General features: G+C 43.9%; 1 protein-coding gene across 1 annotated transcript; it reads right to left on the reverse strand.

The window, feature by feature from the left end:
• Positions 1-4,910: 4,910 nt before the first annotated feature.
• On the reverse strand, positions 4,911-7,319 carry LOC122002500 (exocyst complex component EXO70H1-like). The gene has a single exon (XM_042557695.1). It carries the CDS (start codon positions 6,975-6,977, stop codon positions 4,998-5,000), a length of 1,980 nt encoding a protein of 659 aa, XP_042413629.1. The 5' UTR covers positions 6,978-7,319; the 3' UTR covers positions 4,911-4,997.
• Positions 7,320-13,018: the final 5,699 nt, after the last annotated feature.

Below are 13,018 nucleotides of genomic sequence, written 5' to 3' on the forward strand. Positions count from 1 at the left end.
TTAAGGATAATCGTCGGACTAAGTTGGTGACCCAATTACAACAATCTCAACCAACCGGGCAGCGATTGAATTTTGAGTATGAAGACATTGAAACTGTGAAAAATTCGATTGGTTTTTGTTTGGTTGGTTGTTTCATGGGAAGACATCCGGGAAAGAATGATGTCTCCTTCATTGCTTCGAGATGGAAGGTACCTTATGAATTTTACATGCACAAAAGTGGTTGGGTTGTATATCGTTTTGATACAATGCAAGATCGTGACAAAGTTCTACTAGGGGGACCGTATTTTGCATATGGGATTTCTCTGTTCCTAAAGATTATGCCGCGTTGCTTTTTGTTTGATGAGGATGGAAGATACGTCCCCGCTTGGGTTCAAATTCATGGATTGCCACCGGATTGTTGGTCTCCCAAAGTTCTTGGACTCATTTGCTCAGAGATAGGAAGACCGATGTACATCGACAAACTGACCCGTACAAGGGAACGATTGACATATGCTAGGCTCTTGATGGAGGTCTCAGTTCATGACGAGAGAATAAGAGAGGTTCCAATTACATTACCTTCGGATCATTTATGAAGTCATGCCCGACTTTTGTGATGATTGTCGAAGACTTGGACATTGTAAGAAGGATTGCAAGATTTCTGGCAAACATCATCCCAACCGGTCACAACCTACAAGAGGTAGACAACAATTTCAATATCGAAAAAAACAATTGATACCTCCTCAAGGGCCTCCACAAGCCGTTGGTGACACTCCACCACCATTAGATTGTGCTCCGGAACAAGATCCTGTAGTGGCTACAAAGGTTGTTGAAGAAATGGTCCCAAAGGAGATACAATCATCACCCATTCCAAATGTGCCCGATCCTCTTTCACAACCGGTTTTGGTATCTCCCTCTTCATCAAAGAATAGTGTGGCTTCATCATTAAAATCAACTGATTCTCAAGCCAAAGGTAAGGAGGTTGCGGCATATCAAGATCAAATTGATTCAAGTGAGGCTACTTCTGTCACTCTAGGCACGGAGGACACTATCACTTCGGACAGTACCTTTATCCCCCATTTGATTTCGGGACCTATTGTGGAAGCGGAACCACCCCCTACATCAACTCCAACTTCAACACATGCGGAGGCTCAACATAATGGGAGGATTTTACGGGTTAGAGCAGCCCGCCCATCTCGTGGACGATGAAGATTGCATCTTGGTATATTAGGGGCTTCCATAAGCCCCAAAACATAGGGGGGGGGGGGGGCATTCATCTCCTCAAGCAAAAGGAAATTCAAGTCATAGCACTCATTGAAACTAAGCTTAATAAGGACTCCTTAGATGTTATCATGCGAAGAAAATTTTCAAGTATGGGGATGACAAATAATTTCATTTATTCTAATAGAGGTTGTATTTTGCTTCTATGGGATATGCACAGGGTCACCTTGGATGTTCTCGACACATCGAATCAATATATACATTGGCATGTTCGTTGTTCTATTACGGCTCGGTCTTCTTTAGTGACATTCATATATGACTTTCATTCTATTATGACAAGGAGACCCTTATAGACTTCTCTTACCCTCCTTAGTGAAACAATTATGGAACCTTGGCTCATTATGGGAGATTATAACTCACCATTGGCGATTCAAGACAAAGAAGGTGGGGAACCGATTTCTAATTACGAGATACATGATTTGGAGTGCTTTGTTGACACTTGTGATTTGGTTGATCTTCGCTCTATTGGGGTGTCATTTGACATGGACAAATGGACGAGTTTCTTTTAAGCTAGATCGTGCTATGGTGAACTCACAATGGCTTATTTCGGACTATGAAAGTTATGTGGAATTTACACCCCCAGGTTGTTTATCGGATCACTCTTGTGCTATAGTTTCAACTTTTGCAAGAGAGGGAGGTTCCAATAGGCCTTTCAAATTTTATAATATGTGGGCGTTGCATGATGGATTCAAAGACTTGGTGGCGAATACATGAGAGGTGCCAGTATATGACAATGCATAGTTTACTCTCAAGACAAAACTTACACGGTTGAAAGACAAACTAAAGGAACTTGATAAGCTTCACTTTCAACATATCAAGGAGCAAGCATCAAGAGCAAAATCTGAGTTAGAGGTTGTTCAAAGAGCTCTTCTTGATGGTGGTGAGCCCCCAAGTGACTATGGCACAATAAGAAAGAAGGCGATTATGCTAGCGGAGGCGGAAAGACTCTTTTATCAACAACGTGCCAAGAGTAATTACCTCAAGAATAGTGATAGATGCACCAAATTTTTTCATGACTTGGTGAAGAGAAACAACAAAAGAAATGCTATTACTACACTCATCAAACAATCCGGGGAACAAACAACTAGTTTGAATGAAGTCGCCATGGAGTTTGTGGAATATTTTCAAAGCTTCTTGGGTGAACCCGGTCAAAGCTCTCCAATTGATGTTTCTTCTTTGCATGGGACTAAATTATCTCAAGCTCAAGTATCATCTCTTGAAGCTACAATCACGGAGGAAGAAATCAAGAAGGCTTTATTTAGTATAGGCGCCGATAAAGCTCCCGGTCCGGATGGTTACAATGCTAAATTTTTCACGGCGGCTTGGGACAATATAAAGGATGATTTCATCAAGGCGATAATGGAATTCTTCACTAATGGTCAACTCCTAAAACAATGGAATCATACTTTGATAGCTCTCATTCCTAAATCCGATCATGCACCAAGAGTTACGGATTTTAGGCCCATCTCTTGTTGTACGATTTTCTACAAGGTTATCTCCAAAGTATTGGCGGCAAGATTGGCAAATGTTATGGACATATTGTTAGATCCGGCTCAAGTGGCTTTCATCAAAGGTCGATCCATAGGTGATAACATTCATCTAGCCCAAGAATTATTGAGGAAGTATGCTCGTAAACGGGTTTCTCCAAAGTGTATGCTCAAAGTTGATTTGCGCAAGGCTTTCGATACGGTTGAGTGGAGTTTTCTTATGTCCCAACTTGTTGGTTTTGATTTTCCCCAACAATTTTGTGGATGGATAAACGAATGTATAACCACGGTCTCTTACTCCATTAGTCTAAATAGTGGATTGCATGGTTTCTTTAGTGCAAGAAGAGGCTTGAGGCAAGGTGATCCTCTCTCTCCTTTGTTATTTGGTCTATGCTTAGAAAATTTCTCATGTTCTATGAAAGTTGTTTCAAGATTAAGTGCATTTCATTATCATCCAAAATGTAAAGAAGTGGAGCTTACACATATAGCATATGCCGATGACCTCTTGTTGTTTGCAAGAGCTGATGCTTCTACTCTTACTCTTATTATGGACTGTCTAACGGTTTTTGGTGATAAAGCGGGCCTTCGAGCAAACTCGTTGAAATCCAACTTATATATGGTCGGGGTTAGTGAACAACTACGAGAGGAGCTACTACACATAACCGGCTTTCAACAAGGCACATTTCCCTTCCGATATCTTGGCATTCCATTAGCTACGGAGAAATTGAGGATTGCAAATTATGGGGCACTTCTTGACTCCATAAGGAAGAAGGTTGTCTCTTGGCCAAAGCACACACTTTCCCATGCCGGAAGGTTGGAACTTGTGCGATCGGTACTTCAAGGTGTGGAATGCTTTTGGTTGTCTATCCTTCCAATACCAAGTGGTGTTATTGACAAGATTTATGACATCTTACGTTCTTTTGTATGGTCAACAAAACATCCACCAATCTCATGGGCTTCTATATGTCTACCCAAAGAAGAAGGTGGATATGGTTTACGTGATTTGCAAACATGGAATATGGCTCTATTATGTCGGAATCTATGGAATATTCAAAATCGACGTGAGTCTCTTTGGATTCGATGGGTTCATCATCACTATCTCCGAAATATGGACTTTTGGCAATGGAGGAGTAAGCCTTCGAATTCTCCCCTTATTAAACACTTATTTTTTATTCGTGATGAACTTGTACAACGAACTACCTCTATTGACGCCGCAAATATGAAAATGATAGAGTGGTTTGCGGGGGAAAATAAAGGGACGACTTTGGCATATGAGTTTTTCCATCCAAGAGCGGCTAAAGTGGATTGGTTTTCGGTGTTATGGAAGCCATATATTTTGCTCAAGCATAAGTTCACATCTTGGTTACTTGCTCATGGAAGACTAAGAACGGCGGACACCATCCCTTATGAGCCCAACAAATTATGTGTGTTATGCCACCAACAAGATGAATCCAATACTCATCTTTTCTTTGATTGTGAGATTGTCAAGCCTCTACTTGATAAAGTCAAGACATGGACGGATATCACTTTTGACATCACCGATATGGCTTCTTATCTCGATAGTCGATTTGAGAATGTTGTTCCTTGCTTTGAGAAGATATTCCACAAAGTCCAAGTTCATGTTTGGCGCTTTGTAGATATCAAGTGATTCTTTTGTAATGTGTGGTAATGCTTTGTGATATGCTCGGGTATCATACAAAGTCCAAATCATGTTTGATACTTTGTAGACATTAGTGAGATGATGATGAGTGATGTTTGTGTAATGGTGTCATACAAAGTCATAAACCTCTTATGCACTTTGTAGTCATCATATGATTGTATTTTATTCTTTTTGGGAGTATAATACATTTACCTTCCAAAAAAAAAAAAATTGGGAAGCGCGTACGCCTCGAGAAGCATGCACGCGCCTCCCAGGGGTCCTATATAAAGACCCCAGGCTTCGACGGAGGTATGGATTCTCATCTACTATAGCTAGTCTTCACACTCATTATTTTGCCACGATCTTTTCTCGTCGGAGCTGACTTAAGCGTCGGAGGGTCATCGTCGGAAACCCCTTCCCGGTTCGGTTTTGTGTTTGCAGGTTCTCACCGGAGGCTCACACTAGTCAGAGATTCATACGCCATCAACAAGAGTGTCACGTCCCCAGCGTATGTCACTCAGCGCCCGGACAAGTATAATTTGTATATAATAGAAATATTTTACAAACATATAAATCTACATGTGTTTTGTATATTCTTCCAGTAATAAAGTTATTTAATTATATTCTGGCCGGTTTGATTCTCCTAGTGAACCGGTGGTTGCAGAGCCATGAGCTGAGCCGGAAGCAGATGATCCACGAGATGAACCGGAACCAGATGAACCATGGGTCGAACCGCCTCCATTCTTACCGGCGAAGACCCCATCGATCATGTTTCTCACGTCCTCTGGCGAGAAACGCACCGCCGCCGACGAGACGGTGGCCGCCATGCACAACTCGTAGAAGAGTCGGTACGCCGGAATGATCATATTATCCACCGAAGCCCTCACCTGCTCCCGCATCCCTCCGTCCGTCACCACCGCCTGCGCCTTGCACGCCGCCTCCAGCTCGTTGTTGAATCGCCGCATCCGCCCCGCCGCTTTCTCCGACGTCATGTCTTCCGGCTCCGTGGGAACCGCTTCGGCCACCTTCGCCCACGCGAGCCGCCTGTAGCTCCCCACGTAGTGCCTCGCCTTCGCTGCTTGCCGCGCGGCCCACTCGTCGCCGAGGAGGATGCGCAGGCGGCTCTCCTTCACCTTCCGCACTATGTAATGGAGGTTGTTGGCGAGGAAGAGGTACGAGATCGACACCTCACGGTACAGCTCCGCCTTGCCGTCGAGCTTGCAGAGGAGGACAAGAACGAACCACGCTATTCGTACGGAAACCGATCCTGCTACAGCGGAGGCGGAAGAGGGGGAGGACCTCCACGGACTTCCCTCGAAGGAGGTCACGGTGGAGGAGGTGGGGGAGGAGGGCGTGGATACTGGCGGCGTCGCCACCGCCGCTGAGTCGAACAGGGACTCGGGCAGAGGATATGGGGCCTGGAAGGGGAAATCGGCGAAGATGTCGGCGAGGGCGGTTTCATAGTCGGCAAGGAAGACAAGGTAGTTCATGACGTAGCGGGTAAGGGGGTGAACGTCGCCGCCGGGGACGGCCGACCTGGAAGCTTCCCTCTGGACGGCCGCCTCGAAGTCCGCCAGCGTCGACCGCGTCACCTCCGCCAGCCGGAGGAGGGACGTGACCGCCTGCGACCGAACCGGAGAGGTGGATTCGAAGGCGAAAAGAGTCTCTATCTCCGGCCAGTGCTCAGCGACGGCGTCGTAGAGGTCCAGGAGTCTGAAAAGCTTCTCCGGCGATCTCTTCGACCGAGCCACCGACTCGGGGAAGGCAAGTAGTCGGGCGGCGATATCAGCAGTGATATCCGCGAAGCAGGACTCGCGAATTGGATCGGAGCCGGCAAAGACATGATCGCAGAGGAAGCGCTCGCCGGAGAAGAGCGTTTTGAATACGACAGGGAAGACGGCAAGCCAAGATCGAATTTTGGACTCGAGCGCCGTTGAGTCGAGCTTCTGGACGTGTGCTTTCGTGCGGTCGAACCCCAATCGGTAGATGGATTCTTCGACGAAAGATTTGCGCATCATTTTGTAGATGTTTACGCACTCCTTGCCGTAACCAGCAGAGATCATAGTCTGGGCCACTGCTCCGAGGTCTCGCATGGCCTCGTCGCCGGCGTCCAGCTCGGAAATAGCATCGGCGCCATCCTCGACATCGGAGGCATCAGAAGAGGAGGCATATTGCGGGCGGAACCGGACGGGGTTGAGGACGAAGTGATGCGCGGAGAGGAGTAGATGCATCTCGCGCTCGAGACGGCGCATGGCGGCGGCGAGGAGATCGTGCGCGCGGAACAGCGCAGCTGATCGTTCCTCCCGCGAGGCGGTGGACTCCTCCGAGGGAGCGGAGAAGAAGATCATGGAGCGGTGGAGGTCGGACGCTGCGTGCAGGAAGCGGGCGGAGTCGGGACGGCCGGCGGCAGAGAACAGGGAGCCGGCCACCTCGGAGCCCCAACGGCCGATGATCTCCTCGGCAGAGACAATATTTTCCTCCATGATAGTGTCGGAGAAAGTGCGGCGGGACGGCGAAACGGAGCGATCAGCCGGCCGGCGGTCGTGCTGCCGCTGCTTCGAGGAGAAGAGACCACGTATTCCCCTCCGTGTCATCCCCGATCGAACTAAAAAAATACACCTTTTTCCAAAAAAAACTTCAAAAACCGGAACCGAACTCAAAAGCCACAACTTTAACGAAGATGGAGGAGAAATTAAAAAGCCCAAAGCTTAATCGCTCGAAATGATCAAAATCACAATTTTTTTTTGCAGGCGGAGAAGGAATCACACAGAGATGAAAGCTCAAAGGCTCGAAGAAAGAACAGAGCCGGAAGATACCAACGTTTTGTGCGATGAAGCCTAGGAAGAAGAAATCGACAAATCCCTGCGAATTAATTGATCAAACTGAGCTACTATTTATAAACAGGACAACAGAGGGAAGGATCGAAGAAATGCGCGTGCTTCTTCATGATCCTCTGTCTTTTTGTCTTTTTTTTTTCTTTAAAAAAAAGTATTTTGAGCAGAGAGGCAATTTAATGGTTTGATCGCCATGAATGGAGATTGATTTGTTCAAAGAAGATGGGGACTTGGTCAAGTGAACCGTGTCACTCTCTAAGCCGGTTGAAATGAGCTATCTAAAGTTTGAGTTAAAACTTTTAATCTGATCTAATCCTTTTTAAAAATCTTTGAGTACTTTAGCACTTCGATAATAGAGATTTAAGAATATTTTTTATTAAGGTTTATTGTCCAAAAGCTCTCTTAGTGCATTTTACCATGTCTAAAATCGGAGAGGATTTTAATTAAATGTCGTTGAGGTTGATAGTTAGAAGACTCTCAATAAAAAGGACTTAGTCCCGCGAGTACATATGTGTGTTAAGAAGAAAGATGGAGGGGAGAAAATATCAGTAATCAGGTCAGGGAATGATCTTCGACACATGTACTTTAACGCTCAAATCAGGCAAGTGATTAGAGACGATGAAATGTGATGAACAGTGAAAATGAATAGTGAATTCTGAGTGAGTAGTGATGTCTCACATATTTGCACTTTTAGGAGGAGACCTTTTATATAGTACAAGTTTTCCTCTGTGTACAAACATCAATTCATTTCTGAAAAAGAACCAACCATTCTGATATTTTGATAACTTTTTCGAAAATAGACCCATCATTTCTAAGTTTTGTAGGATAGAAGCTTCCGACGCATGAATTGCACAAGGAATATTCTTTTAATTCTTTGACAACAGTTACATAAAACGTCAAAAAGCAATATTAGGTCGTTGGGCTGACGGACTATTAATACACAGTGATGGTTGGCCAACCAAGTCCCCTATAATGTCCAGTTGGACCTCATTCTTGAACGGGATCGAGTCGGCTAGGAAATTATTTCCATTTTGAGAACTTGGCTTCCACTCGGACAAAGCATTCGCTCGAATAAGGCATCCGCTCAGACAAGGAGTACAATCGTATAGAGAGGACTCGACTCGGGATCCAATTGGACAAGAAGTATGAAAAAGCTGAGAGGACTTGACTTGGGATCCTATCTGACATGAGGTATAATAAAGCCGAGAGGACTCTACATGAGATCCGATTGGACAAGAGGTATGATAGAGCTGAGAGGACTCGGCTTGGGATTTGATTTGATAGAAGGTACGATAAGCCAAATTATTTGGCTGAGCCCTACGACTGTATTGGAGCGGTTTTGAATTGAATTAGGACTTGGCTCAGGATTCTGTTGAGCCAGGAGGATTTAGAATCTGATCTGACAAGAGGTTCAATCAGCTGAACCATTCGATCAATCAGTGTGACCGTGCTAGCCGAGCCGAGAGGACCCGACTCGGGATCCAATCAGATAGGAGGTCTAATTGGCTGGATTATTCGGTCAAGTCATGCGACCGTGTTGCTTGGTTCTGAATTGACTTAGGACTCATCTCGGGATTTCGTGGAGCCGAGAGGATTCGAGATTCGATCGACGGGACATTTGATCGGTTGGACCATTCAGTCAATTTGTATGACCATGCCTGACCTGAGTGTTAACCCCTTCTTGATTTTGACCGCCACATCAATCGACTTTCTTGACCTCGACCCAACTTCGGGGGCCATATCTTATTCGTCGTATCACAAAGCCTCCCCTTTAGTCTAATCGAAGCAAGTTGTAAGCTCAACTGACTTGACACTTGTGTCTCTTTGTGTTTCATGTTTCTCGATTAGATGCTCGGTCTTTGATCGGGCATATAGCTAGAGCTAACTGTTAGCAAAAACAATCAGTTACTGGAGATTTTCAGGGACTTAGTTGGATTTAAATTACACGAAATAAATTCAACTTATCTATTGAAATGACTTGAGATGATAATCTCAGGCTATCAGCAGGAGCTGGTGTCTGCCAAGTGCTGAACGTAAGCTTCACAGTGGGCGATCGGGCGAAATAAGCTAAGGCCGACCGAAAGTAGAGGCTTAGGCCGACCGAGTGAAATGGTCGGCCGAGTGAAGCTTAAGGCAGACCGAGTGAATGTTGGGGTTGCAAGATTATAAACATAGTCATACATTGAAAACACATGGGTTTATAAGAGAAAGATATCTCCATTGGTATGAGGCATTTTGGGTAAAGTCCAAGAGCAAAACCATGAGGACGTAGGCCTAAAGTGGACAATATCATGCCATTGTAGAGATATCTAAATTCTTTATGATCCTACAATTGGTATCAGAGCTTGGACTGTTAGAAGAACTAACTGTCGATTGTGCATAAGAGCCATGATCCAATCGAACAATGTGGGTGGAATATTGACCTTGAACGAAGAAGTGGGGGCTCCCGTGTCCGGATCAAGAGAACCAGACACTAGGCAAGAAGTTCTACTTGCGGCTAGGCAAAGTCCTAGTAGGTTGGGTAGACCGAGGGGAAGGAAGTTCTAGTTGTGGCTAGACAAGGAAGTCTTAGTAGGTCGGGTGGACCGAGGGGTAGGAAGTCCTAGTGGGTCGAGAATCGGACGTTAGGGAGCCTGTGATGCTTTGTTTGAAGGGGGGTTTGTTGGGGTTGCAAGGTTGCAAACATAGTCCCACATTGAAAACACATGGGAAAGATCATGGATTTATAAGAGACAGATATCTCCATTGGTATGATGCCTTTTGGGTAAAGTCCAAGAGTAAAATCATGAGAGTTTAGGCCTAAAGTGGACAATATCATATCATTATGGAGATATCTAAATTCTTTGCGATCCTACAGTGAAGAGTTAGACTGAGCGAAGCTTAAGGCCGACCGAGCGAATCAAAGGCTTCTACCGAACCAGTTGCTCCCGAGCGAGTTGTAGGCTTCTGTCGAGCGAGTTCTTGCCGAATAGCAGAGTGAAGCCTAGAAAGCGGTCGAACGAGTGAACTGAGTAAATTGAAGCCTGTGACAAACGTAGTTTCCTTGAAACAGATTCACACCACCTCCGGTTGTGCTTCGAGGCTTTCTTGGGTCATCTGTTTCCTAGGATACAACGACGAACCGTGATTCTCTCTAAGCACTGAGGGTCACGACGAATTGAGAGGTACCTAAACTATCACAGACACTCCGTCGAGCAAAAGTTGCACGACAGAGGAGGAGGGAACGTAAGTGGAGAGCTTCTGCTGCTTTTCTATATGCGTAACCTTTTGCTTATGGTCGCAACCTCTTTATATAGGAGCTCAAGATCAAAGGGCAACATTAATGATCAATTAATGATCATTACTTGTCGAACAGTAAAATGCTAGCGTTTTACTCGACCGTTTTGATTCTGCATTAATCTTTTTTTAATGCATCTGTTACACAAGCAGCAAAAAAATTAATATGAAAAAATATTGGTTGTTTCGCTTGGGCAAATTTTACCCCGACCAGTCCAACATTCGACGCGCGTAGATCGTACCCGCACATGAGTAAGCATGGTTCAGTATAATCCGGGCCCTAGATTTGCACCCCCCTGCGTATCTACGGCTGAGAGAGAGGCTCTCCCCATGCATTTGTTCACATCCTTAATGCATGTGAATCAATATAAACCAACTAACATGCCATGAAACTCCCAATATGGGACTAAAGCTCCATGCACAATAGAGCTTATTTCCTCTTCCACCTCTTCTCCATTCACATCACTTATATCCAACAATCCCTCACATGAATGGAGATAGGGTATGTGATAACATTCAATAGTTGAGTCAAGGATAGGTAGGTTTTACCCTTTGAACCTTCCCTTGTGAAGATCTAGTTGCTTACTGGCTGATAGTATACACGATGTCCTTGAATTATACTGTTGTTTTGTGTAAGCAATGACAAATATCACCCAAGACTCTCCCTAATACAACTCAGTTCTCATGAGTGTGTTCGTTCTTGGCCATGAATACACCTGGTTCTGTGAGAAGCTCTAAGAATTGTACCTTCAATTTTCTTTGAAGTGACCCCACTTCTTTCTCACATAGGTGATCGCTTAAGAGTATTCCACATTACTCTTCTTGCATCATTAAAAGTCGTATGGTTAACCTCCATCCTTCACTGATTCATTAGGTTGTTCCCCCACAGTGTGTCTAGTCAGTAAAAATTAGTCGTCCCTTTGAACCTAGTTCTTGGGATCTCCAGTCATGAGCATAGGTTGGGTGTCCTCTACACTGATCGCTGACAATGACATCAAGCCCATTCCTCGTGATGAGCTCGCAACTAACTCTTGATTTTACCCTTTGGTTAGTAGATCCACTAGGTTATCCTTTGACCTCACATAGTCAACAATGATAACTCCCGTTGAGTGTAGTTGTCGAATGGTATTATATCTACAACATATATGTCTAGACTTACTTTTATAGAGACGGCTTTGAGCTCGACCAATTACTGATTGACTATCGCAATGTATGCAAATTATCGGCACAGATTTCGACCATCGTGGAATATCTTCTAAGAATTACCGTAGCCATTCAACCTTTTTACCACATTTGTCAAGAGCTACAAACTTAGATTCTATCATGGATCTAGTTATTATCGTTTTCTTAGAAGATTTTCAGGATATGGCTGCACCTCCAAGAGTGAATATATAGCCACTCGTAGACTTAGAGTCTTTTATATCAGATATCCAACTCGCATCGTTGTATCCTTCGATCATAGCAGGATATTTCGTATAGTGCAGTCCATATTCACAAGTATATCTCAAGTACCTCAGTACTCTTGTTATCCCTTTTCAGTGCTCAATACTGGGATTACTCATGTATCTACTCAATTTACTTACTGCGTAGGCCAAGTCTGGTTGTGTACAACTCATCAAGTACATAAGACTTCTAATCACTCGAGAGCACTCTATCCGAGAGATACTTTCACCTCGATTTTTCAATAAATGTTGACTCGTATCTATTAGCGTTTGTGCCAACGCAGTATCACCCTTGGTCAATTTTTCAAGAATCTTATCCACGTAATAGAACTGACTAAGAACAAGTCCTTCTGTCATTCTAAGAATTTTGATTCCTAGAATCACTTCAGCTAGACTCATGTCTTTCATGTCAAATCTTGAGTTCAACATATCTTTAGTGGATTTGATTATTTTATCATTACTCCTAATGTTAAGTATGTCATCTGCATATAGACACAAGATGATATAGTCATTCTCTGTGATTTTCATGTAGGCACATTTATCACATTCATTAATCTTGAATTAACATTTCTTCATGACATTATCAAATTTCTCATGCCACTGCTTTGGTACTTATTTCAAGTCATATAATGACTTTACCAATCTATATACCTTATTTTTCTATCCTGGTACAGAAAACCCCTCAGATTACTCTATGTAGATTTCTTCTTCCAAATCCCTGTTTAGAAAAGTAGTCTTTTCATTCATCTGTTGTATTTTGAGATTCAATAGAATGAAAATAGCTGACAATACTCTAATGAAAGTTAACCTCGAAACCGAAGAATACATATCAAAGTAATTAAGGCTTTTTCGTTGTCTGTATCCTTTGATTACCAATCTGGCCTTATACTTATCAATTGTGCCATCTGACTTCATTTTCTTCTTAAAGATCCACTTGCAACCTAATGATTTACTTCCAAGAGGAAGATCCACAAGTTCCCAAGTGTGATTTTGCAAGATAGAGTTTATCTCATATGTAATTACCTCTCTCTAGTGAGGTCCATCAGAAGAGCCTACAACTTCTGAGTAACTTCAAAGCTCACT

The sequence above is a fragment of the Zingiber officinale genome, chromosome 7A (genome assembly GCF_018446385.1).
Source record: "Zingiber officinale cultivar Zhangliang chromosome 7A, Zo_v1.1, whole genome shotgun sequence".
Lineage (NCBI taxonomy): Eukaryota > Viridiplantae > Streptophyta > Magnoliopsida > Zingiberales > Zingiberaceae > Zingiber > Zingiber officinale.